This window comes from Emydura macquarii, unplaced genomic scaffold (genome assembly GCF_026122565.2).
Source record: "Emydura macquarii macquarii isolate MOO-44397 ecotype Brisbane River unplaced genomic scaffold, CSIRO-AGI_Emac_v2 contig_968, whole genome shotgun sequence".
Classification (NCBI taxonomy): domain Eukaryota; kingdom Metazoa; phylum Chordata; order Testudines; family Chelidae; genus Emydura; species Emydura macquarii.
The window spans coordinates 17,514,913-17,541,693 of NW_027131105.1; the positions used below are offsets into that span (position 1 = coordinate 17,514,913).

The 26,781-nt window shown below is 46.9% G+C and overlaps 2 protein-coding genes across 4 annotated transcripts in view; one reads left to right on the forward strand and one right to left on the reverse strand.

The window, feature by feature from the left end:
• PLXND1 (plexin D1) overlaps positions 1 to 12,862 on the forward strand; it is a 113,912-nt gene extending 101,050 nt beyond the window's left edge. The window contains exons 31-36 of one of the 3 annotated variants that reach the window (XM_067544353.1): positions 976 to 1,080; positions 1,876 to 2,039; positions 2,556 to 2,703; positions 5,809 to 5,949; positions 8,385 to 8,459; positions 9,986 to 12,862. In XM_067544353.1, coding sequence (XP_067400454.1) covers positions 976 to 1,080; positions 1,876 to 2,039; positions 2,556 to 2,703; positions 5,809 to 5,949; positions 8,385 to 8,459; positions 9,986 to 10,102 — 750 coding nt within the window. In that variant the 3' untranslated portion in view covers positions 10,103 to 12,862. Of the gene's footprint in view, positions 1 to 975; positions 1,081 to 1,875; positions 2,040 to 2,555; positions 2,704 to 5,097; positions 5,131 to 5,808; positions 5,950 to 8,384; positions 8,460 to 9,590; positions 9,872 to 9,985 lie in introns of those variants that run through there. The other 2 variants (XM_067544354.1, XM_067544355.1) reach the window with 2 other exon arrangements.
• Positions 12,863 to 16,240: 3,378 nt separating this feature from the next.
• On the reverse strand, positions 16,241 to 21,145 carry H1-8 (H1.8 linker histone). Its single transcript, XM_067544356.1, has 5 exons — positions 21,017 to 21,145; positions 19,732 to 20,015; positions 18,850 to 18,988; positions 17,319 to 17,377; positions 16,241 to 16,922 (listed from the first exon to the last, which is right to left on the reverse strand). Exons 1-5 carry the CDS (start codon positions 21,030 to 21,032, stop codon positions 16,467 to 16,469), a joined length of 954 nt encoding a protein of 317 aa, XP_067400457.1. The 5' UTR covers positions 21,033 to 21,145; the 3' UTR covers positions 16,241 to 16,466.
• Positions 21,146 to 26,781: the final 5,636 nt, after the last annotated feature.

Below are 26,781 nucleotides of genomic sequence, written 5' to 3' on the forward strand. Positions count from 1 at the left end.
CCAACAGGGGTAGAGAAGCAGCATGTAGGACAGCTTTAGCAGCGTGGAACGTAAAACCCACGCTGTGATGGCAACAGAGCAAAGATCTTCTGTGGCTTGCTCTAGCTGCCCATTACCAATAGGGAGTTCAGAACTACAGCATGGGCTGAGCAAGAAGCTAGGAGAGAAATGTCTGACTCCTAATCCCAGCTCCGCCACTGTGTCCCTGTGAAACACTGGGCAAATCATTTAATAAATAAATAAGAATACTTACCCATCTCAGTGGGGTAGTGGGGATTTGACAGTTAATGTTTGTACAGCCGGCTGAAAGTCTGAAGTGTTAAGTGTTGTTTTAAGGAGAAAAGGGCTTTTTGAGCATCAGAAAATGTTTTATGAACTTCACGTCTTTCTATGCTAAATCATGTGCTCAGATAAAAAATAATAGAGCACTGAGAGAAAAGTGTGGAAGTGTACATAGAAAATAATCTGAAGAGGTACTTCAGTGACCTGCTAGGGCACTGCTAGAGTACTAATTCAATGATCTGAGCAATGGAACATTTAGATTTTGTTTTAAAGGGAGCAGGGCGTGTTAACAAATCAAACTGTTTTTGTGCTTTTTCCAAATTTCAAGAAAAGCTGCTTTTCTGTGTAAGCCTTGCCTCCTGTTGCTGGTATCCCAAATTATGGCAGCACTGGGGAAATCAGGAAGTGAAATAGACCAAAAACTGAAATGAAATTGATCTATTCATTTTCATTTTCCAAGTTAAGAGAACTAGAACAAAAGGCAGAACTAGCAAAAACTCAATTTGATCTTTACGTTTCTTTCAGTTTTAACTAATCTAATTTTGTGTTTAGCAGCACAGATAACAATTTTTTAAAATATATATAAATTTTATGTTGGTAACATCCCTTTAAAAAATCCTGTTTTTAAAAAGAAATCAAAAAGATTTCCAAAGGCAGAAATCATGAGCGTATTTCTTTTTTATATTGAATCAGGTTCTTCCAACTGATGAACTGATTGAACATAAGAAGTCCCATAGACAGAGCCATAGGAAAAAAGTCCTACCTGAGATTTACTTGACCAGGTTATTATCTACAAAGGTAAGAGAAGCTGGGGCAGTGTCAGAGCTTTGTTGATGAGAAATAGGATTTCTGTTGGTAGCTCTGTCATAAAACATGACTGGTTATTTTTAAGTAGGGTTACGTTATGCCCTGAGTAGAGATGGGTGCTTTCGCATCCCTCACTGTGGAGAAAAGGGATTCTGCCAGAATGAATAGAAGGAGGATTCTTTGCTGAGGCTTCTGGACATAGAAGCTGTAGTTTTCTCTGACTTTCTAGCTAGTAGTCTGAGCAACAGAACTGCCCAATGAAATCACACATTACCTTCCTCTGGCCTGGCCTGTACACTCAGAGAAGGGATTTTTGACTTGGGGACGTTTGGGGACATTGAGATGAGAGGAGGGGGAAGGGCATTGGTTCAATCTGGGTTCAGTTTGGAATTTCCAAGGGTGTTTGGATCCTGGACTTGAGCTCAAGCCCGTCTTTAATCCCCGTGTGATGTATAGCTGGAGCAGAGATCATAAGAATGGCCAGCAATCTCTACTTTTCTATTTACTGTGCCGAAAAATCACAGATGTGCTCTGAGATCCCAGCAGTAAGAAAAAGCAACCTCTATGCCAAAAGAAATTAAATCCAAACTGGAGCTAATTATATCACCATGCACAAAACCAACCTTTCCCTCCCCTGTTTTGCATTCCCTGCCTTCCTCAATTTACTAAGCTGGCAGCAAAGTCTCTTCCACTTGTGAAGAGCAAACTCAATCCCCTCAGAATAGTAACTTTGTTTTAGTTGTTGATGTTTCGTCTTGGCCAGTGCTGTGTGCGTTTGTCCCACAGGGCACTCTGCAGAAGTTCCTGGATGACCTATTCAAAGCCATTCTCGGTATCCGAGAGGACAAGCCACCTGTGGCTATCAAGTATTTCTTTGACTTCCTGGAGGAGCAAGCGGAGAAAAGAGGGATCTCTGACCCTGACACTTTGCACATTTGGAAAACCAACAGGTTTGGAAGGCGGGACCCGTTATTTCCTTCCTTTCCAGCTCACAAGACAAGTAGATGCAAAGCCTTAGTGCCCAGAAATAATGATTAGAGTGATAATGCAGAGAGCTGGTAATGAATAGAGGACTTAGAATGCTTGGTGGGGCAGAAACAGAGAGCTGAGGGTACAACTAAGGGACAAAGGTAAAGGGGGTAAAAAGGGAGACAGAAAAGTAGAGGAGCAAATGTGGACAGAGAGCTAGCAATATTGCCAACTTCAAGTGTTCAGAAATCCTGAGTCAGGCCCACAAAAAGTCATGAGGTTGTCTTAAAAATCACAAGATTTTAGAAGTGATATATTTGGGTTCTTTTCATTTGCCTTCTAGCTTTTGAACTTTTAGAGGGTCACATTTTCAAGCTTTTCTCTGTTTTCTTTCCTCCTCATCCCATCTGCCTTTTTCTCCCTTATTCACAAATCACAGTGGGATGATCTGGGAATGACAAAGCTCATCCACTCTGTTTCTGATGCTTTCCCTGCAGCCTACCTCTGAGGTTTTGGGTCAACATTCTGAAGAATCCCCAGTTTGTCTTTGACATCGACAAGACTGACCATATAGACGCCTGTCTCTCCGTCATAGCCCAGGCCTTCATCGATGCCTGTTCCATCTCCGACCTACAGCTGGGCAAGGTACACATCTGAGCTCCCACTAAGATGGACCTTTCCCTTCACCCCACTCAGTTCAGGGTTGGTCTTACAAGAATTGAGATTGAGTGATGGGAGTGCATGGTTGTAGGCATGCTGGAACGATAGGCAACGTGGGAGCTAAAGTCTGGGAAGTTCAGGAAATTGAGGCCTAAATGGTGAATGGAATATTCTGGATCCTTCATCTAGAATTACACAGCAGACCAGGTGGTGGGCTGCCTTGTGTATTGGCCCCATTCTAAAGACCATCCAATCCTTTCTATAGGTTGTTTGATTTCTAGCAGGGCTGTCATAGCCTGCTCCGGCCTATAGGCAGCTCAACCACACCTACAGGAAAACGATTATTCTTTAGTAAATTCTGGTGATCTTTCCAGAAGGGGGTCGTTTCCAGTGTTGTAAAACTAAAAGCTGCATGTCATAGTTTGTTCAGGTGAGCCAGGCTCTGAGTATGGAAATCTACAGCTGCATGGGGCTAAGCAAAAGTCAGCGAATTTTTTATTTATTTATTTTATTTTTGCCTTTAAAGACCTTGACAAGATCAGGTGTCTGATCTCGGTGCCATCAGTTCCCATAGGATTAATCGATTTAGCTCCAATCTAACTATTTTGAATATGCCCATCACCCTAGTATCTACACAGTCACAATGGTTTTACATTGCTGTAACACCTTTGACTTCAGTGGAGTTACTCTTGATTTGAGGGAGGTCGGAATCAGGCCCGAGGGACTCAGCTTCCTCTTGCGATTTCACACTGCTGAGGCTGCCCTCTGCATATTACCACTAATAAATGTTAGTATTTCAGAACAGTTATTGGTCTTTATGGGCCTTATCCTGCAGCTCTTTATCACACAAACAGTCGCATTGAAATCATGCAAGTAAGGACTGTAAGTACACAACAGTCTAGAAAGTATGGGCCTGGTTCACTTCTCACGTCTAGCCGTTTTACCCCTACGTAACTCTCATCACCCTGAAATGCCATAGCTCAGGCAGCTAGAAGGAAGGGGGGTTGTGTGTGTTTTGTTGCCCTCCCTTTGGCTCCGCGGAGTTTGGTGTTGACATTTGAAACTTCCTGACATAAATAAATGTTATGAGCAAATGCTGTAAATCATGTCCTCATGGTGGAGTGTGTGCACTCTTTGACGCAGAGCCAACCCTGCGGGGGGTTGGGGGTGTCGGGGCAGAGCATTCCACCTAAATTAAAAGCATCAGGAAGTCTTTACGGGGAGAGATTTAATACTGGAAGAAGATCTAATGAGTGCTTGATTTTTGTTTGTTTGGGTTTTGAACATTTTCAAGTCTGTTACGAAACACCTACAATTTGTCTTTGTCAAACTGTCGCTTAGAGGAGCGGAGGTCAGCTGGGGTCAGACAGCAGATGGAAATGTTTTCAGAAACACAATAGCATAAAAAAGGAATCATTGAGTAATGTGGGAAGAATAAATCTTCTGCATAAAAGTAAAGTGGCCTGTATATACAGTATATCACCAGCCTTACACTGATGTAATTGCACTTACTTCAGTGGAGTGACTCCCAGCTCAAAGTGGTGTGAGGTATGAATCAGATCGTATATATCTGTATTCTGTGTATGTAATAAACTAACATACACTCCCGGTGCCTGTATACAATTTATAATACGTGCATACAGAAACTGAGAAATAACTATGAGGAAGTTTGGGTCCCTCTGAGCTATGTAAAGGAAATGTTATTAACAGGCTATAGAAACATGCAGGGCACTGCACAAATGCCGTCTGTGGGGCTGAAAACCCCACAAACCCTCCAGCTGGCTCTGAATGCTGCTGCCCATTTAGTAAGGGTCTGTCTCCACTTTGAGTTGGCAGTACAATTTCCACCACAAGGCGACATGCCTGCACTAGCTCTGATCGAGTTAGTACCCTAAAAATAGAAGTGCGACCCCAAGTAGTGGAAGGGCCTAGCCGCCCCAAACATGATCCCATGGGAGATGCTAGGTATGTATGCGGGGTGGGTAGCCCCTCCCACCGCTGCAGCTACACTGCTGGTTTGCTCCACCAGAACTGGTGCAGGTATGTCTCCTTGAGTTGGAAATTACACCTCCGGCTCAAAGTATAGACACACCTGTACTCATGCTAGCCACACTGCGCATCACCCCTGTGCCCCAAAGACTTCACTGGCTTCCTGGTTACGGCCAGGTGCATTTCAAGGTGCTGATATCAATCATGAAGGCCGTACATGGTTTTCTGTCTGAAGGACCCACCCCTCCCTGTGTACTGCTGCACCATTTCTGATCAGCTGGGGGGGCTCTTGCTAACAGTCCCTGGACTTGAGTGTCTGGGGGCTGGGACAGGCAATTCTCAGTCCAGCGTCATTCAGTTTAGGACTTGCTCTCTGCCTTGTCCCCACAGGCAGTCGGTTGACCTTCGGGGCACAGAGAAAAGGTAATAGACCCAGTTCATTCCCAGGGTAACACTATTGAAAGGCATGGCATTACCTAGAGAGTCAATTTGATCCCACCAGTTTACTTGGACTGTTGCCTGAGAGGGTGCTTGTGGGGACTATACCATCCCTGATAGCTGGGCAGGGGGAATGAGATGATTAATGGCCACTTGAACAAAACAACATGAATTTGGTATTTTCCCTTTGTTAATTTACGTGTATTTGCTCAGACACAGACACAACGTGAGCTGGGCACATTGTTTTCAAAGGCTAAAAATAAAATCAAACCTCCTATTGAAAAAGAATCCAAGGCCAACATGTCACTGTGCAAAGCTCCCACCACAGTGACATAAAGAGCTTGATTTTTAAACATTCTGGGTACCCAAAATGCATGCGTAACTGTGGGCAACACCTCAGCATGCCTGTCCCCACAACCCTGCTTTATATGCAGGCTTAGCAGTTGTGTGCACACATTAGTCAGGCAATTGTGCGCACATTTTGTGCCTCTTACTGTTTTAAAACCTGGACTCAAAAGTGTAGCTGTTTCCTTAACACAGATGAAGTTCTTGTTTTAAAAAGGTTTCCAAGGTGAAGCCCAGATGACCAGAGAATAAGCCATGAGCCTTGGAGCCGATGAGGTATCCATCTCTCTCTCTCTCTCTCTCTCTCTCTCTCTCTAGGATTCACCTACCAATAAACTACTGTATGCTAAAGAGATTCCAGAGTATAGGAAAATAGTGCAGTGCTATTACAAACAGATCCACGACATGCCGCCTCTCAGTGAGCAGGAAATGAATGCACACCTCGCAGAGGAGTCCCGGGTAAGAAATCCACACAGCAGCAGTAGCTCTAGAGAGGGCCCACTCATACACTCACTGGTGTCTGCTGGAGCAGGATCGACCCCATACAATCTATTGCAGGAGTGTGTCGTTGTTTTCCAAGCTGCTGAGCACTCCTGTCCTGACTGCCGTAATGATGACTAGGTTGGTAATCTCTGGGGAAGGCAGGTGGGGATCGGCTGGCTGCTATACAGGATGTTAGGTAGTGCAGCACAGGACACGGGCATTGAGCATCACATGCGCTAATGCTGAAGGAAGAACAGATGGGGGGACAAATTATTTCTCCTCTCTCCATAAACTTAGAGCCAGATGCACTAATCCCACTTTGTCTGGCTGCAATCTTCAGATCGTCAGGCATTGGCCCTGTTTAATTGCCCTGGAGAGGAGCATGTTGGGAATGAGTGATATGCTGCTGTGGTGATAGAAGAATTCTAATGTGCCAAAACACAGCTGAATCTGAAGCAAAGGCCCATCAGTGTGAACCAGCACTTACAAACCTGCACGGGGGGTGAACAAACGCGGGGGCCGTGCCCAGGTCTGCCAGTGACTTTTTGATTTCACGGCTCTCTGCCCCAGTTTCCCCATCTGTAAAACGGGGATAATAACGCTACTTTAGAGCTGGGCAATATAGTAATTCCAGTTTGCAGAGGATTTGGAAATTCTAATTTGGAATGAAAACAAAATGTGGATGTTCTCCATGAAACAAATCCAGAAAAAGTTGATTTCGAAAACTGAACCATTCCATTTAATTTTTTTTTTTTCTAAACAAAATTCTGCCTGGCGGGATGCCAAGGAACTAGGAGCCAAGGCTCCCATGGCTCCAAGGCCAGCTGGCTCCCCAGGTGCCGTGCTCTTGGGACTTGGAAGTCTGGAGAGCCAGCTGCCTAAGGAGTCTAGAAGCCATGAGTTCCGCAGTTCTGAGGCAATCTGCCTGCTGGGCTGTCAGGAAACCAGGCATATTTCGAAACCTGCCCGGCAGTCAGGCTTACTGCCTCGGTTCCATCAGTGCTTCATCAAAATGGAACCATCTCCACAAAACCATTTCAGTTAACAGTTTCTGCAAATTACAGCAAAAGGTGTTGTCAGAAATTGCCTAACCAGCTCTCGTTCTGACCCACATCTGTGATGTTCCTGGTGATTGTCGAAGGGATGACGTACAGCTGGCATGCCCTCACGTGGCTGGGCAGGCATCGCAGCTTTTCCCTCCGTAGCGCCCCCTGCCAACAGATACTCGGGTCTGACTGTGGTCTGTCTCGTCTCACAATCCAGCCCTCTGGCCAGGTCACCATTAAGTTCCACCCGTTCTGGAGTAACAAGAAATCCAACCAGAGAATAACCCAAACCTTTGGTCCTTGAATCTGGACCATATCATCCCTGCAGCCCTTCACTCAGGGATTTCAGTCATCCTCTCAGGGGCCTCAGACCATCTTCCCCGCGGCTAGTAGGCAAACCCAGTTCCTTCCACTACATTGAGTTCCAGTCCAGCGACCCCATAACCAGCACTCAAAGGCTGTTCCACCAGACTCCTTGCTGCTGCCTCCCTGGACTTGTTCCTACTACAACCTTATTTTTTTTCCAGGCCTTCTCCCCAGCCCTGTGCAGGCTTCACAGTGAGCGGTGCCTCCCAGGGCTTGCTCCCTGGAGGTCTGGTTCCTGCTCTTGGCTGTGTTCCCGATCCACTGCAACCCTCTCATGAGGGCTCCCTGTGGCATTAAACTCCCCCCGGCCTCAGGATCACCCAGCTGCTCTTGGGTTTGGCCTCTCCCTGTTGGAGCCAGGTCGTCCCCTTTACCTCAGGGCCCTGCACAAGCCTTCTATCCAGCACGGTCTCCCAACACCATTGAAACTGCTACAGCCAACTGCTGCTTCCAGTTCCTCAGCTCTCTGCCACCAAAAGAGTGACTGCAGTGTTCTTCCTTCACTCCATGCAGCCCCCTTCCGCCCTCCACTTTCTGTCTTTTATAGAACCACCCGGCTCCTCCCCAGCTGGGCTTCAGCTTTAATGAGGCCTGGCCCACCCTTCACGTGCAACCATGTTAACTGGCCTCCAGCTAACTTTTTCAGAGCCAGGTTGGGATATGCGCCCCATCACAGAGATCTACAGATGAATGGTGCTGTAAAAGGAACCATGCTGGCCAAACATAAACAAATGCCACTCCTACCGTAATCTATGGGGATGCCTCAAGTTTGTGCCAGGAATGCATTGTGGCCTTTGCCTCTGAAGTCACTAAATAAGTATAACATACAGCTTGAACAACATAGAAGGGAACAAGAGTCCATGTTGAGCCCATGTTAACTTATAGCAAAATCAGATCTAAGCCTTTTATTGCTCCAGTTGTTTCCTGTTGAAGAGACTGGCTTGCCCGGACTGCATTTTGATTAATATTCCTGCCCTGTTTGTTTTATCTTTTATGAAGAAATATCGGAATGAATTTAACACCAATGTGGCCATGGCTGAAATATACAAATATGCCAAAAGATATCGCACTCAGGTAAGCAGCTTCATTTGTGTGGAAGTGAAGTCAGTGCTCAGCATTCCGGGTATCTGCGGGGAAATCTCTGATGTCCTTTTGTATGCAGTGTTGATGTAGCCATGTCGGTCCCAGGATATGAGAGCGACAAAGTGGGGGAAGTAATATCTTTTATTGGCCCAACTTCTTTTGGTGAGAGAGCCAAGCTTCTGAGCTTACACAGAGCCCTTCTTACAGTCTGGGAGTGTCACAGCTAAATACAAGATGGAGCAGATTGTTTAGCATAAGAAGTTAACACACATTTCAAGGGAACATTCAAGGTGAAGTGGCCGGTTAACACCCCTCCAGTCATGAGAGGGAAAGAAACTGAGGGGTGAGGTGTCTGGGAGAGAATGGTTAGTGGGTTATAGATTGTTTTAATAAGCCAAAATCCAGTGTCTTTATTCAGTCCATGATTTCTAGTTCCTAGCAGAATGATGACTTTAAGTTTAAATTCATAACTTAGTTAGGTACTAAAAATCATGGATTGAATAGAGACACTGGATTACAACAGTCCCAGACCTGCAGACGAGCTCTGTGTAAACTCAAAAGCTTGTGTCTCTTACCAAGAGAAGTTGGTCCAATAAAAGTTATTACCTCACCCACCTTGTCTTTCTGATGCCCTTTTGTGATTTATCAGTTGTGTCTTACCTTTCCTCAGTCCCACAGAAAAGAGGCCAAACAAGGAAGAGACACTTCCTTCTTCACAGGTGAAATGGCCTTCGCTGAGGATCTGGAATGTCCCATTTCTGTCTAGTCTCTCTGTCTCCCCTCACCCCTCTCTCTCCTTCCTGTAAAGTCAGTCACAGATTTTTTAAAAGCCTAGATGCATTTTCAACCCTTATATCAAATCACCAGAGTATTCAAAACAGGTCTCAGCTTACAAGTCGTTCGCCCTTCTTCAGGCCTGAAATTTGCTCTTACAAATGTTTGTGGATGCAAATGAGAGCATGTAGGTGGCTCCCTGTGGCACCCACCAATCAGATAGGTGTCTGTGTGCCTTCACCTCTACCCATGGTTACCTGTCCCCACAAACCTGTGAGTGTGGAAATGGAGGCCAGGGTGAGCTCCCCTTTAAAGGCCAGGCCTAATGCAGTCCTATTTGTTTTACAGTGAGCTGGCACAGCCCTGAGTTGGCAGCTTGCACACGCATGCACATGTGTACACACACACACGCTGTCATCTGACTCTCCTATCCCTTGGCTGGTGGCCTCTTGGAAAACCAGAGAAACTGTTCTCATCCGATCTGAGCGCTGTTTGGCAAGGATGGCAGAAGGTGAAATGTAGCCTGGATCTGTCAACAATCTGTGGCTCCAAAAATGCTTAAAGAAAGGCAGGGGGATGCTGAGAATATCCAGGGTCAGGGATAATAACCCCTCACTCCCTCACCTCATCAGGGCAATAGGCCTGGATGGTTCTTCCTTTCCCCCCACCTACTATTTGGAACACAGCCAGGGCAAGGCCTGGTGCATGTTGCATTAACCGCCTCACTGCTCTTGCGCCTACAGATTGTGAATGCCCTGGACGCTAACCCCACCACGAGACGCACGCAGCTGCAGCACAAGTTTGAGCAAGTGATCGCGCTCATGGAGGACAACATTTACGAGTGCTGCAGTGAGGCCTAGGTGGCGTTCTGGATTGGACCCGCTCCTGGAAGCGACCCTCTCTGTAATGCACTGTCCAGTAGGGAACATGCCTTTAAACAAAACCTATACATGTTGATATATATTGGATTGTCTCTCTTATGGTAATTCTGTCACCAACCTGGTGGTGGGCATGGCCATTGCTGAGATGAGCCAGCGAGGGGTGAGAAGCCACCAAACAACGTTTCAAATGGCTTGAAATCCCTTGCGTGATCTGCACGGCGTGGTGCCCATAATTTATTTGCTCTTTCAAGCCGGAGCTAGAGACGTGCCACTTACTATTTTCCCTTTAACCTGCTTGTGAGCAGCCACCAACTCCCTGCATTCCCGCTTCCACAGAAACTCCTCGCGGACTAGAGACCGGGCTAGGGACGCGATGGATGGATGCAAAGCAGCGGGGAAGCCTCAGGGAGTGATGAATGGAGATTCCAAAGGCTATTGGCGCAGCAGCCGAACTCCCTTAACTCTATCACTCTTACTTCTGTGTACTTCAGATACCAGGGAATCTCTTTACTGTACACTATCTGCTGCATTAGATGTGTTTTGTGCCTTTGATTTTTGTACTGTATGTGTAAACATAACCACTCCGTCTGAGTCTGGTGCCAGGTGGGGAACTCATGGACTAGACAATGAGATTGCTTCCGAAGTAGTCAAGACATGTGAAAGCACTTTACCCCGAACGGAAATGGTAATTACCTAGCTGGAAGGATTGTATTGTCCATTTGACAATGTCAGAGAGGAACAAATCGGGACAGCTGTTCCCACTTCCCCACGTTTCCCAGATGTTTGTGCACACACTGAACTGGAGTTGCCAATGGATTTGACAAATATCCCCTAAATAGCCACTTTTCATCCATCTGGTCACAGGAGCAATTCTACCTAGAAGTCAAAGGAAGACATACCTGGTGGGGTCAAAGGGAAAAGTTTCCTTCCCTTTATAACAGCTTCCCTGGCTTCCAATGTGCACAACCCCCAGGTGAATTCTGATCTCAGTGTAAATCTGGAGTAAGGCCAGTGACTTTAACTCGAGTCACTTAGTATCTACACTGGTGGAATGGTGCAGAATTGGCCAAAGGTGTGTTCTCAATGGCAGGTAGTCTCTCTGCGTACCTTGCAGAACGCACGTGGTGCTCAGCAGCTGAGTTATAATCAGGGGACTGGTGAAAATGTAGGACAGTTGTGCTGGAGATAAACTAAACTAGGCACAGGAGTATGGATCTGTTCCTAAAACAGCTGCTGCGTTTGTTGCGTCCAGAATGCCGATGGCTGCAGCTATTGACTTAAAGTGATTGGAAGGTGTATCAGTCCAAACAGCAGGAAAGAGAATGGAGTGTGAACCCAAACTCACCTTTTACAAAATGAGCCTGTCTAGCAATCCCTGCAAGCTGGGATGACTCCTCATATTTTGGCCTAGTGGGGGACACCATCTGCCCTCAGTTAACCCAGCAGAGTAACTCCATTTAACTTACTCCAAGTCAGTGGCGTTACATGCACGTAAAGCTAAAATAACACCTTTGACGTGGCGCAACAGTGCTACAGTTATTGTGGATGTCACTGTAACTTCTCTGTTCCAGAGTCCTTTATGCTGGTTGCAGACGGGCAGCGCCATGCAATACCTGCGCTCTTGCTTCCTTGTTACCCTCCAGTGAAGGGCCACGACACAAATTCTAGGGCCTATATAAGACACACACACACACACACACACACACACACTGTGGAGATGGAGCCTTTGATATCTGCGCATAGCTGAAGCCAGCCACACACACATGCAAGAAAAGCCAAACTGGCCGTGAAACCCAAACCCAGTTTGGCACCAATCTTTCATACTACCAAAAATGTTTTTAAAAAGATACTACCTCACCCAAGGCAGGGTTTAAAGGGGAATCGCCATAACGCACATGGCTGCCAGCTGATCACGGCTAGGAATCAATCTGGCACTGAGCTATTTCGGTTCAACAACCATCTCCTGAATGGATCATTGCCAGGGCCTCTGTCACAAATTGTTTCAGAAATGCCTTGAGTATAGACTATTTCTATGGGGATTTAGAGCATCACAGCTGATTTTATAGTATATATATTTTTTAAATTACACACTTTAGCTGGGGGTGGGGGGAGAAAAAGGCTTAAACAGAACTACAGAAAAGTACATACACTGTGGACGTCTAAGACTAGTTGCTGAATAAGTGGCTTCAGACTAGAAATATTACAAATGTAGCTGGGCTACATTTTAGTTTGAAAGAGATTGCAAACAAAAAAAATTTTTTCCCCTTTAAAAACTGAACAGCTGCCTGATACACACAGGGCCAGTGCAGGGAAGCTGAAGGTGAGAGGCATCAGAGCATAGAGACAGGAGAGTGAAGAAGCAGTGGATGGGGAAGTTCCATGAGATGGTGATCCCTGTGTTGCAACATTGGGGAGCAAATGGGCTAATTAGCAGTCAGTGAATGAATGTGAGGATGTGGATTTGCTCCAGGTGATGTCATTGGCGAGCATGCTTATGGCCTAGGATTTATTTAATCCTTTTTCCAAAGCAAAAAAAAAAAAAAAATCACACACAAACAAGCTAGTTTCTTCAATCATTTGGAAGAAACAGCAGCTTGAGGCGTGAATGCATTGCCTTGAATCCTGATCCTTTGTAATATATATTTTAACTGTGTCATGTATTTGTGGGTGTGGCTCCCTTACCTGCTGTTTGGTGGAATCTTTGAAAACTTGTCTTTATAATAAAACATGGTGATCAAACTTGGTGTAGGAAAGTATTTGGCCAACAGCATTTGGGGGGAAAAAAGATAACCTCTGCAAAGGGCATGCACAGTAATGTTTGTCTAACTACATGGCTGATTGCAGACACAGGTTCATGGAGGCATTTATTGGGATGCTGATTGATCTAACAGTGGTATATACAACAAGACAGAGCCATGGAACACAGCTAGAATCTCTCATGCTTTGGTTTTACGATGGGGGGAAAATAGACATCCCAATATTATACGGTACAGGCAGTAGATGCAACGTTACACCCTATCCCACTCCCTCAAAAATAAATACATTTAAAAAGTGTCCTGATTTTTCACACTCGCTCGCTCTCTGATCAGCCTAGTTGAAGCTTCCAAAAGAGCAACACCTGCATTCTACTGGACAGGTATTTTCATCATAGCTGCGGATTTGTATGATGTACTGGTTAGAGCTACATCTGTTTATAAACAGCAGTGGGCACTCATCTCCTCTACTATGAAAACTCACGCAAACCTATAAATGTGATGATCCCCCCAATCAGCTAAGGGCAGATCCAGACCAGTGCTTAGGTATGCCAATATCTACCCAAGAGCCTGCCACCTGATAGACACCACAGCCCTGAATTAGGCACTCCCAGTCCCATATACTGCAAGAGGAGTTAGGCACCTAAGGCAGGGAGCCTCAGCAGCCCACCAGCTGCGTAGGCAGATTATCAAGCTCACCGAGTGGAACACAGAAGGAGGCGGAGCTTAGCCCTAGCACCTCAAAAGGTATTGAAGCTCCTAACTCCCAATGAGCTGAGTTTTAGGTGCCTCCCTCTGCTCAGCTGTGGACCCACGCCTGGCATGCAGCAGCTGAGCAGGACCAAATAGCCAACACGCAGCCCTGTCTTGCAGAGACACATGCACACATCATAGTTACTAGCCTGACTTCAAGTCTCTGCTCCCCCTGAATCAGGTGGTGCAGGGATTTGAACTTAGTTCTCCCACATCCCCTGTGAGGCCTTGACTACTCTAGGCCCACACATCTGACCTTGCCCTAGCCGTGTTTTCTGCCAAGCATCAGCTCCATAGGTATGTGCTGAGAAAGCCTCCACGACTGGCCCCTGCTGCTAAGATAGGCAGTGAAGCACCTGCTATGGGGGACACAGGGCTGTGACTGGAGTGAGAGCAGGAAGCAGGGTGCTAGCTGTGGGACAGCACCAGCCCCGCTGGAGCAGCTCAGCAGTGGCTGTCAAAATGCCAGTGACACCTAAGTGCCGTGGGAGCTGGCCCTCATTGACTAGCTAGGTTTAGTGCAGTCCAGGCTGCAGCCACTTACTTATGACTCAGGCCCCAGGGGGAGTAACAGCAAACTTGCAAAGGGAGTAACAGCAAAGCCACTAATGTGCTGGAGAAGAACCCAGGGCTGGCTGTTGAAGCGGACCCCGGTTTTGGTGGTTGGCTGGCTCCACTAGGAAAGGCAGGAGCCACAAAGTCATGGGACCCCCTCATCAACCTCCGCCTCACTTTGGCCAAGGTGGCCATCTCGAACACCAGGGCGCGGATGTTGGCTAAGGAGGTGCTCTGTGACTGCGGGGCCTATTTCCGTTCCTCCCGCCGATCACGTATGCAGGCCGAGTTCCTCTGGACTCTGTCCGCTGACGCCTTAGCTACGTTTGAGGCTCTGTGTCCCCCCCTCAGCTTTCCTCGATTTAGCCCTTTGACCTTCACGCCTGTTCTGTTTTCCATTCGTTGTCCCCTCTAATCAGTCGAGGCCCAGGCTCAGTAACTCCTGCCCTTAGACTGGCAGAGGGACTTTTAACCATGGGCGGGCACCCGGCCACATCCCAGAACCCACCGCGCAGGAAAGGCAGGAGCACGTCCCATTCCCTTTGCTCAGCACCCAGACATTCCCACAGCAGCTATCAGCGCTGTTCTACCTCCCTGTGTGACACTAACAAGTGCCAACTACAGGGTTAAGCACAGCAGAGGTCACAATGGGTTTTTGTTCTGGTAATAGTGCTATTCCCATTAAGGATTTGCCCACCCCCCTTGAGTCAATGGGGAGGGGGCAGGGGAAACAATTTGTTCCATTTACTTGAGGCCTGTAGCAGCTGGACAAACAGCAGTTACTCTGCCAGAAGGTGGGAGCCTTGCGGGGCACTGACCAGGTTAGTTAATCAAAAGCCTCTCTGCACAAAAAAGAGATGCCAGCCACACACCTACCCCACCCCCTCCCACAGCAGTGTGACCCACCAAACCAGCACAAGCTTTTGCACTCTGCACACACCAGTGCAACAGACAGATGAAGGGAGTCTGGACATCTCTCGTTACCTGAAGCTATTGCTAGAAGAAATTAAGAGTCACACACACTCTAGCATCTGTGGGTGCCCATGCTAAGAAGGGCATCCCCCCCACTCCTCTAGCCCCCCTGCAAAACCAAGCCATTGCAGGACGTGCACTACAACCTTGCCCGTTTTTAAGGAGAATGACATGTACTATGTAGGGTTTCTAACGTCACAGGATTGTCCTGGAGTCTCCAGCAATTCAAAGATGAATTGTTAGTTGAAGATGGGATGTATTCCTGGAGGTTTCATCGCATGCCAACCAAAATTGGCAGCCCTACCTCCCGTATCCTGCTGTTCTCAGCCCTACAGCCCCGACAGCCTCACTTCAGCATCAGCCAAGAAAGACCACTCGGGGGGAAAGCCTCATCTCAAAGAGCTCTTTGCCTCTTTCATCCAAGGTAGAAATCAAAAGCAACTTTTGCTCTGCTCCATGATCCACGCAGCAGCGCTGGGAAGACAACAAGGGCAGCTTCTCCCAAGCCACAGTTCAGACCTTCTAGCAAGTGAGGTTTTTACCAACAGCGCCCTTCTCTCCCTGGTCAGGCCTAGCCCGAAGTGCTAGCTCGACTGTGCCTGGAGCTAGGATTTAATTGTAGGTGCCCCACTCAGTGACGCTAGGCTGCAAACTTCCCTACAGCAGCACTAGCTGGCTCATTGGGCTTGGGCCCTTCCCTCAAGTTTTGTACAACCAAGGCAGCCCAGCTACCTCTGGGCTCAGGAGGGCTGGACACCCCCTACCCTGTGGAGCCAGAGGACAGACAGTGGCTGCAGTTGCACATAACTGAACTCCACCCCTGAATGTGTTTTGTTAATTCCTCCTCTGTTGTTCCCCCTCCCCCAGCCTGGACTGGCCCAGCTGGCATCTATCACCATCCAAATTAGGAGGCTGGAATTCAGCCCAGCTGGGCTCAAGTTCAGGTTTTAACCTCAGTGGGTTTGCGGGGGGGAGGGAAGAGGCAGAAGGGAGGGGCGGCTTTGCAGTTTCCAGGCTTACAACAGGTGTGTCAAGATGACCTGGCCGGTCTTGAACCCAGGCGTGACGAGCAGGACTCCAGTAAGAGGGTTGCAGTAAACTTTATTGAAAAACAGACATCATTAAAAGCAGTTAGTTTAATAGTTCACCAGAGATTAAAAGTGACGTTAACAGCCGTGACTGGAGCACACTTCAGCAGAGTTAAACGGTTCGGTCCATCTGGGCCTGGGAGACAGAGCTGGGAAAGCCATTTTGCAGGCATGCATGTGCCCCATCCCCCACAGCAGTTGTCCCTTCCGGGCCAGGAAGCCCTAGTTTGCTTTTTTGCTAAGCTTGCTGCCAGTTTTAGAGGTTTTACCTTCTCCTGCATCCTTGTCTTTGCTGAGCAGAGAGCCGGTGCTTGCCCCAGGCTTCCTCCCCTTGCCTTTCGCAGGGCCCTTTGCCTCAGCCCTGGCAGTGGTTTTCTTTGCCCCGCTAGCGGTCTTCGCTTTGGCCGGCCCACCGTCACCCTTCGCCACCTTCGCTTTTCCAGCCTCCTTCGCCCCCGGAGCTGCCTTGGCTTTGGAAGTGGCCGTCTTGTCTCCATGCCCTGGCTCTGCTTTGGAGGCACCATCTGCTTCTGTGGCTGGCTTCCCTTTGGAGGTGGCTTTCTTGGTCCCACCTGCTCTGGCTTGAGGTGCCTCTTTCATAGCTGGTTTCTTGTCACCTCTCACAACTTTCCTAGCCGAACTGTCTCCCTTCGGCTTCGCAGGAGCTTTCGGCTGTCCCTACAAGAGAGGTGGATGAAGGTCACTGCAAGAGCACTTACTGGGTCAGTCAGCCCCATGCCTGCGGTGAAGTTAGAGGTTCATTGTCGCTATAGACGGCAGCTTTGCCTTTGGCAGCAAAGCCTTCGTTCTGCATGGTAAGCGGCACGTTTTAGAAACAGCCGATCAAGCATTTCCGATTTCCTTCGCGGCCTGAGGAACAGAGTTAATGCTTCAGGACCCCATAGCAGGAAGCTGTTCCCCTGCCCACGTTCCCCCACCAGAGTCAGGCAAGTTCCTTAGAAACAGCAACTTAGGAGAGCTGCAGCTCCTAAAGCTAGTCAGGAGTGAAGCGCTTCCAGAGTCGAGCAAGGTGGACAGATGGAATCCTTCATTTGGCAGCCCACCATTACTTACATTAGTGGATTTTGCCTTGGGTTTCTTGCTCACAGGTTTTGGTTTCTCCTCCTTCGCATCTGTTGAAAAGATGGGAAAGAAACGACACGGATGAGTCAGTTACTTCTGTTTATGAGAGTGTCAGTTCCACAGGAGGAGGAGATTTAATTGTTTCTGGCTCTGCCGGGCCTCCGCTTCAGAGCAAAGCTGGGGTATTATTAATGCAGATCTAGAAGTGCCTCTGCTAACTGAATAGGAAAAATGCCTCCCCACAGAATCAAAACAGCTCTAACAGGTAGCAGCTGGCATGCGAAGGGGGGTGTGGACGCTGACTCCACCTTGAAGACAGCTAGCTATTTGACCACTGCACCATTGATTTTGGAACAGATTTAAGAGATTTAGGAGCCTGAACAAGCACCACGGACATTTTCGAAGCCACAGCACAGGCCCCGCCATCCAGCCCCCGCCTCGCTGGGTGGGTGGGTATGCCCCAGGCACCTACGTTTCCACTGATCAGCATTCTCAAAGCAGCTGAATTGCGGCTGCCACGGCACAGCCAAGGAGATGCTGGGAGCCCTCCCTCACTTCAGCCAGTCCTCCAGAGGGGTTCTCGACCGAGGCAGGGGAATGCAGAGGTCACCGGCAGGTCCCAATCCTATAGCCGTGCTCCGAGCATGTCTAAGAGCGGTCAGACCCCACAACAGCATGGCTAGAGGCAGGCCACCTATAGGCATCAGGGGAGCACAGCACATGTTTAAGAGACCACTGGGGACACAGGGGCAGATAGGAAGAGAGAAGTACTGAGTGTTTCAGCTTCCAGGACACGGGTAACCTACGCAGCTGACCAGGCTTCAGGGTCCGACTCCAGGAAAGGGAAGCGCTGCTTTCTGGCTCAGCCAGGTACACCCAAGTGTCTCTCCTCAGCATTGCTTTGGCGGCTCCCCAGCTTCAAGCAAGCCTTTTCTTAGGCACTTAAGCAGCTAAGTGTTGACGATCTGGACCTTAACGGGCCTTAACTATCCCCATGTGCTCTTTAGGGAGGCCAGGTAACAGACTAACCTGGGGCTCAAAATCCCACTAGACGGCAGGCTTCTGGGTATTCGGCATTGCTCCACTCAGCGAAGCAACGCATAAATTCCCCCTCTCCCTCCAAATCTGGCCATGTTCTCAGAATTGGCCACTGATTTTGGGTGCCCATCTTGTTGCCGAAATACGGGGATCAATGAGCACCCTCTTAAGTCAGTGGTTTGTACAAATGCTCAGTGCTTCGATAGGATCAGGCCCATGGCAGACACACACAATACAGGGCTAGTTTTCAAAGCCCATGCAGTCTTTCCACCAGTGCTTCCTGCAATCAGCAGTCAGTGGTTGGGATTCTAGCTCCCGTACTTACTGTTGTAGAGGGAACCCTGAAGCTCTCTCCCTGAATGCTGACATTTGTCTTCTTGGGTGGCATTAAAAACTCACAGGGCTGATCTCCTGGCACATAGCCGACATCTCAGCAGGGAATAGGTTAAGTCAGGGGAAGGAGAGAAAGAAAGCAGCCCCTTACCTTTATGCCCTGCTTTTTTACCAGCAGCTACCTTGGCTTTGGGTTTCTTCACCGCTTTCTTTTCTGATTTAGGAGCCTTTTCTCCCCCTGGATCCATCTTCTCAGGGACTTTTTTAAGCTTGGGCTTTTCTGGAGCTAGCTAGGAGGACAAGAACAGAACAGTGAAAATATTCTGCTCTAGCACGTGCATTGAGGTTTGCTACCAAGCAACTTAGTAGCACTATACCCAGGGCCAAATGAGCACAGACGCTGGTCTGCAGGGCTTGGAAGTGTTGACTGATGTAGAAGCAGGTGGCTTCCACGAGCATTTCCCTTCATCTGTAAGAACTGGTGTAGCATCCTCCATACCATGGCAGAACTTGCAACCAAGGCTAGAGAGTCAATGGAAAGTGACTTCCATCCCCAATGTCCCATCCACCCAGCTGACTTGTAACATCTGCTTGTCCCAGGCCACCCCAGAGTCCAAATCATGGAAGGATTCCATATTTTCATGGCAGAGATACCACATTTACCTTTCGCTAACAACAAGATGCTTTCCAGAGCTGGACAGAGTACTCTTCAATTATAGTACTGGGTACTCCCATTCAGAGAGGAAGGCACCTGCCACATTGATATTGGGGCTTCTCACAGCCCTGCCTGTCCATTTAAAGACCTGGACCAGGGAATTCCTAGCCCAGAGTTGTCACCCTATCCAGCCCACTCTTTGAAATGCTGCTGCAGAGAACATTTGGGGCATGTCCCACAATGCAAAGTGTGCTGCCACCCCGTTGTCTGTCCAACAGCCCTGGCCTATGCAATGGCCGTGCCTATAGCTAAAGCCAAAGATCCTTTAGCAGAAAGTTTCCACTGAAGGTGGTCTTTGCAGAAAGCCAATTAACTCACCTTGAACCGGCCAGTTGCCCCTAATGCTGAAGAGTTTTGTGGTCTGATCAAGTAGCCATGGTCAAGACCTTTCGTCAGGGCCTTCTTCAGCAGGTATTTTAGCCTGATCGGGTCAACAGCTGGGTACTTCGCCAGGATGTAGCGTTTGATGGCTATGACAGAGGTGCCCTTTCTCTCGTTTTGGGCCTTCAGAGCTTCCATCACCATGCTGAGAGTTGGCGGGTGGTTAGCTCGATTCTTACGGTTAAAGATCTGGGATAGTCTGGCCGCTTTTGTTATGTCGGCTAAGGAGTAAATTAAAGAGGTTGCTTACGTGTAACCGAGCACCAGTTTTAAGAATATGAAGCTCCCTTTTAACTCACCTTCATTATAAAGAAAGCAAAAGTGCATTAATGGGTGGAGAACAGAGAAGCCAGTTATTACAATAGCAGCCCATTGTGCTAGGCACTGTACAAACACACCAGGTATGTCTGCACTGCAGCTGGAGGGGTGATCTGCAGTTTTGGAAGACATACTTGGGCTAGCTTTAAGCTAGCTGTAAAGATGTAGCGGTGCAGGCTTCAGCATGGGTTAGCAACACAGGTCCATCCCCAGAGCTTCAGGCAGCCTTACGCAATCCATGCTGCTGGGGCATCACTAGTATTTCCAGCAAGCTAGCTAGATAAAAGCTAGCACAGGTGTGCCAACGTGAGCTGCAAATCACACTTCCAACTGCAGCATAGGCATGCACCTAGCGAGAGACAACCCAACCCCAAAGAGCGGGCAGGGTAAATAGACAAAGGACATATTATTAGTTACATATTACAGGTGGATAACTGAGGCACAGACAGAGACTAAGCGGTCTAGGGGGCAAACTAGGAAGAGAGTCCAAGTGCCCCGTCCAGTGGTTTAACCACATGGCTACCCTGCCTCCTACCAGAAGGCACCATTGGTAATGTTATCCATCAGGACTCTTGAACACTGGCTAAACTCCAGGCAGTTTAGACATTTTATTTCTTAAGTCCTCTAAGCACCAGCTTCTTCAGAGGCTGCCCTGACTGGAGCTCAAGGCTTTTCATCAAAGCCAAAAGAGCTCAGGGGGCTAAGTAAGTTCCTTTAAATATACCAAGAGAAACCAAGGTCAGCCCCTTCCCAGAGAGGCTACAGTTTAATAAGAAAATAATAGGGACAGACTGATACCTACAAGGGCTCAGCTGTTCCAAAGGGATCAGAACTTTGACTGCACAAAGATCAATAAGGAAAAGCCATGCAAATTGCAAGTATCTGTTTAAGCTTCTTTCCTTACCTGGCTTGAGGTTCATTGCAAGAGACTCTAGTGCTGATGCTAAACTTTTAAAAAAAATAATTATAATACTTTTCTTAAAAAGGGCCTACCGAAGCTGCCTGCAAAGCAGGCTTTATTGACAGGTTCGTCTCACTTTCCTGCTAATTCTGCTGATTAGCATCTTAATTGAGAGGGCTGCAGTTGACAGCTGCTAATTATTCTTGTTCAAGTCCTAGTACCAGCGAGATTAGGAACAGGTGGCAGCAGTGCTGAGTGTAGTCTGCCAGCTCCTTGTAACAAGCACGTGGGTGCTGGGGAAAATATTCAGGGGGGAGGCTTCCAAAAATGAGAGAAGTTCTCGCATGTTAGGCTAACCATCACCTTCAATTTACAGATTAAAGTAGCAGCCACTCCACTGGGAAACGTAATTTACAAGGGGAAACAGTGCCTGTGTCAGTTTATGTGCTGCAGTGGCGGTAGGATGCCTGGGATGTGGGTGGTGTGTCACTGATTTGCACTGAATGGACCATCCCAGTGTTCAGAGTGTATGTGTGATGGGAATACCGTCATAGCTGGGCATACTGTGCCCATGTTCTTTATGCACGTGCATGGTAAAGGGACCACGTGATGGAATCAGCCAGCAAAATCCAGGAAATAGAGAATGAGCCATGGGTTGTTTGTGAAAAGTCTTCCCTAGGCTGGGTGAAGCCAGGGAGTTGAGCACCCAGACTCAGATTCTTTAGTGGTCCCGGTGGTCTGTGTTCTCATCCTGCTTTCAGGCAAAGCAGGGGCTTGAACCTGAGCCTGAGCCTGATCAGTGCCCTTTCCTACCACTGACTTCAGCAGATGTGCAAGGCCCTGAGCACCTCGCAGGAGACACTCAGTCCCCCCATGAGTTCGCTGGCCTCATGTTAACACATTTGATCAGGGGGCCTGGACTGGAACAGCAAAGGATGTTGGAGGTCAGGGCAGAGGTGCACTGGCAGGATTGTGAGATAAAACCTTTAACTGGCTCAAGGCAGTGCAGTTCAGCACTCATTTTCATAAGCACTCATGTCACTCATCGTTTTTTAAAGGCAAAACAAAGAGGTTCCATAAGTCAAGGGGGAGAAAAGAAAAGTTTCTTTGTTCACTGATGATGGATGGAGCAAATGATTCTTCCAAGCTAGCGTTCAAGGTATTTTTAAAGAGCCCAGGGTCTGCTCCCTAGAGGACTCACCTCTTGCAGAACTGTGGCTTCATCTCAGACTTGGATCTTTCTGCTGAAACACCCCCACTTAAAGAATAATCTCTGCTCATCCACAATCACAAAGTCACATGTTAATAGCTGAGCTGTTCTGATGCCTAAGATGATTTGCTCTGTTCCTCTCCCACTGTGTGTTTCTCGCTCTGTTCCCTCTGCCTGAACTAAGTCTGCAGCACAATGAGGGTGGGATTGTGCTGTTGGAGGCACTTGCTTCTTGTCATTGAGACATAAAACTGATAGTCTGTGGTCATTAAAGAATCCCTGGCAGCATTTTGCAAAGATTCTGGTCTTTAATTCCAGGGTCCTGGCCAAATTCAAATTGGGTTATTACATTCTCCTTACACACAATACACACACACACACACACACAGAGTTTCGGTGCTGCTTTACTTCCTGGTCAAAATTGTTGTGTTGTGTTGCTGTTAGCTGTTAAATATACTCCATGGTTCACACTAGAGATGGCTGCATTTCTGGGGTGGATAACAATATTCTTATATAATCCTTTGACAGTTTTTAGAGGACTGGTTGTGAGGCTTTAGCTAGTTACTACTTGTAAAAGCACTTCAGGAGCAAAAGTCTAATGGGAGTGCTAAGTTTTATTTGAAAGGATTGCTGCTATGTGAGGTAATTGGGTATCTTTGGTATAGTGTCGAAAAACTTGCAAAAATCTGTCCAGAAATATCTTATTTTTAAAGTCGAAACAGAACCAGTAGAAGTGGAAACCAATTCAGCTGCTGTAATCAAAAGAGTTGCGCTAGATCCTGGCCTGGGCTCCAGAAACCAGCAGGCATGGCCCCTCCGTTGTGCCTATTCGTAGTTCAGGATCTCTTGTTCCGAACACAGGTATAATTCTGAAGAAATTCAGGCCATTGATCCCACTAGAGAGTATCAGGGTGACCATCTTCAACCAGCATCAGTAGCAAGTCGGTTTTGCTTTGGACTGAGGATGGCAGAACTCCTCTCTCCCTTAGCAAGGAAGGGAAGACTAAGAAGCGGGCCATTCCGCTAGCAGTGCAGTAGTATGTGAGCTCACAGATCAAAACTGGAATTGACCATTGCTAGGCGGCAGCCGTTTGCATTTCATTGCTCGCAGGGCTAAATCCTGAAGCCCCTCTCTCTGAAAGGAAGGTGTAAGAACTGCAGGATTAATACCAGGGCCTACTGAAGCGTGCTCATTTTACTGTCAGCACTTGTCTCCTGCCTGCCTCATTCAGTCACACACCTGGGTTATGAAGTAGCACTGGGAACGTGTGACCTTTTACATATGTGCATGTCAGCCACCATCGTGGCTAACACAGCAGAGAGTGAACTCCAGAACCAAAGCAATGGGCTACGGCTTGAGCTCAAAGAGCCACAATGCTTCCTAGTTGGAGCTGCAACAGTCATATCCTCTACAGACTGAGCACAGAAGATGACCTGGGAGACTCCCTAACCAGATACAGCCCCTAGTTCAATGGGGTACCATTAGAGAAACAAGAAATAATAATAAAACCTCAAACTGTCACGCTGCACCCCTCACCATAGTGTCAAACTGTCTTACAAGTACTGGAGTAACAAAAGAGCAGCATCTCTCTCTTCCTCCTCCCTTCCCTTGGAAGCGTTCATTCTTTTGTTTTGATTAGATTAGTGTCATTAGTTTATATTCCAGGACAGCACCGTTCACTTGAGTGCAGTGGGAACGATGTGACTGGGTAGGAACAATGTGACTGTACCAGGATTTGACGGAGGACCTTTCACAGCTCAGCCTCTCTTTCTTTCTCCACAGTCATTCAGAGCGCTGTGACCATGCTCAGGAAATCATTCAGGGGGTGGGATGGTGTGGACGGAGTCACTGCTTCTCCAAGCCGTGGAGTTCATTGGGTTTGAAAAGGGAAAGCATTTCAACAGAGTGCTCAGCCATTTGCCCAGCTGGGATATTCTATGATATCAGTATGAATATTGCTTTGTTGTCAAAACCCTGAATTCACAGAAGCTCCCAGGAGACAGAAGCCTTTCCATAAATCAAAGATGCACCTGAAGAGGGAACTAGGGTGCTGGTAGCATCTCCCCTTTAGACCACTGAGCACATTAAACATTTCACATCCACTGGCTGATTCAAACTTGGCCTTGGGCAGGAGTTACCATCTGATGGCTGTTTATGGCCTATATGAAAAAGAGACGAGGTAATGGTCTCAATCAAATTCCTATAGTCCACATCACAAAAATCACATCATCACCATTGGAAGTGTCATCAACAGAGAGGCCTGTAATTGAATAAACTATGGTGATTGACAAGTGGTCCTTCCAGACCAGGGCTAAGGCAAATATATAGAGCAGACTCAGGGAAGGCGACATTGCTGTGACCCAGGTGGTTCTGTGGATAAACAGAAGATTTCTTTCTCTAGGGTGGTGAGCTGGCCACCTGATGCTGTGGCTAAATTCACTCTCATCGGAGGAATAAACTAATTACCTGAAAATTAGGGCTGTATCATCACTGTATTTGTTAGTGCTGTCAAACTATTTGTCTGAATCTGAGCAAAAGAAAATGAAACTCTCCAGTTAACATTGGAACAGAAATGCTTTATCAAATCAGAAAAGCAGAGCCACAGCAGAAGAGAATGTGATCAGAGCTGGTTGGGAAATTATTAATTAAATGTTATTTCATAAAACAGTGCTGATTCATCAAAGCCAACACTTTTCTCAGGAACGGGGCAGCTGAGATGACAATTTCAATTAAAAAATGTTTGAAAAAAGGAAGTTTTGAAGTCGCTGAAAGATCATGTTTCAACATTTCTAAACAAAAAATTCCAGTGTCCTGGTTTGAAATGACTTTTTGTTTCCATATTTACACTAATTAAAGCTAAAAAAAACTTGTAAACAATTTTAAATGGACAAAATAGAAACAAAATGCTTTGAAATTATCAAAATGAAATCTTTCAGTTGACTCAAAACAGTATTTTTCTTCGATTTTTGGTTCACAAAAATGTTCAGAAGTTTGACTTTTTGGGGATAGGAATATTGTTTGAAATCTCAAAAATGTTCACGGGACAGGAAAACTATTTCTCACCAGATCTTGGTGTGATGTGTTGGATCAGACAATAAAAAAGCTCAGTGTAACAACCATCCCTTCCTCTTGACACAGCAACAGCCCCAGTGACTCTGTCAAAACTGCAATGGTTTCTTGTCAACTATCTAAGTTCTTGAGTTATTCATGTAGAGGAAAGTATAACTGGACAATTAAAAAAAACAACCCTTTTTTGTCTTTCCTACCAAAAAAATCTTTCAGATTTTGAGCATATGAATGAGCCTTCAACCTAACCACTGAATGATTCATGAACCTTTCGCATCTTCAGATTTCACTGAATATGTAGAAGTATCAATTAAAAATAAATAATGAGAGACTTGTACTTGCAAATTGCTCTTTATTAAAGGTTTAACTTGCATGGTTTCTATAGACCTTCCCTATCAGATTTTTGCAAAGCTGCATAGAATTAGAAATTGGAGAGGATAATACTGTACAAGAATAGTTTCAAATGTTGATAACACAGAAGGGTGAGAAAAACATCTTATTTGTATAACTGAGCTAAAAATAAAAATAAAGAACACTGGTACAATTGCAATATGCCATCTTTTAGCGCTTTAAACATATGTTGAAGTCTCTGGGCCATATGCTCCCATGGCTTGCTTGCTACGAAGTGAAGAAAAGCATAGCAATGTGCCACCAATCAATCCTCAAAAAGCATAAGTGTTGGCCAAAACCTCCTACTTGGTGTGATGCCAAATCAAATTTCAGCTGAAAATTGGTAGGTGAACCACAGGAGAACCATAAAGAGCTCAAACTATAGGGGTGTGGTCTATGGACGTGTAGGAGGAGTTAGGGGAAAGCAAAATGACTATATATGTTACCATGGAAATATAATGTCACGTTACGGAAAAGACACTGCAAGTCAGCTGCTGCTTACAGTTCAAATCCTATCCCTTGTATACAGCACAGCTAACTGGTTGTGTTGAGTGCAACAGTGGTCACTGCTGACATACATTCTGACAGTCCTGACCCCCTACTGTGGTTGCAGGTACCTAGGTATACCTCATCCCCCACTAGATACCTGTGTTTTGGCTCTTTACAATGGGCTTTCCCAACCATGGCCCCTGCGGTTCACACCCAGAACAGATGCCAAAGTAGAGATGAACCCACAAGGGCTGCTGCCTCACTAATCTTTTCCATTCTGTGAAAGGAGACCATCTGGCCCTCTGTATAAAGCTAAGGATCATGACCCAGATACTCGGTTGGTGTAAATAGGCCTAACTCTATACAAGTCAATGGATATACACACATTTACACCAGCTGAGGAGCTAGCCCTTTGTATTGAATAAAAAAATATATACAGCCTTGTTCAAATGATTTCTATGATCAGAATTGAAAAGTCCATCCTGCTGGATTAACAGTGAATCACACACAGGCGGTGGTGATGGTGACGTGACTACATTCATGCAAATGGGACTTGCACATCCATGCTGACAAGGCATGCTAACCCTGAGATCAGCTGCTTCCACAAGGAAT

Coding starts and splice junctions, on each gene's coding strand:
- H1-8 (XM_067544356.1), bottom strand. Junction 18,989..19,731: donor GGGCAACTGGCCGGTTCAAG/GTGAGTTAATTG, acceptor TTGTCCTCCTAG/CTAGCTCCAGAAAAGCCCAA. Junction 17,378..18,849: donor TAAAAAAGCAGGGCATAAAG/GTAAGGGGCTGC, acceptor TCTTTTCAACAG/ATGCGAAGGAGGAGAAACCA.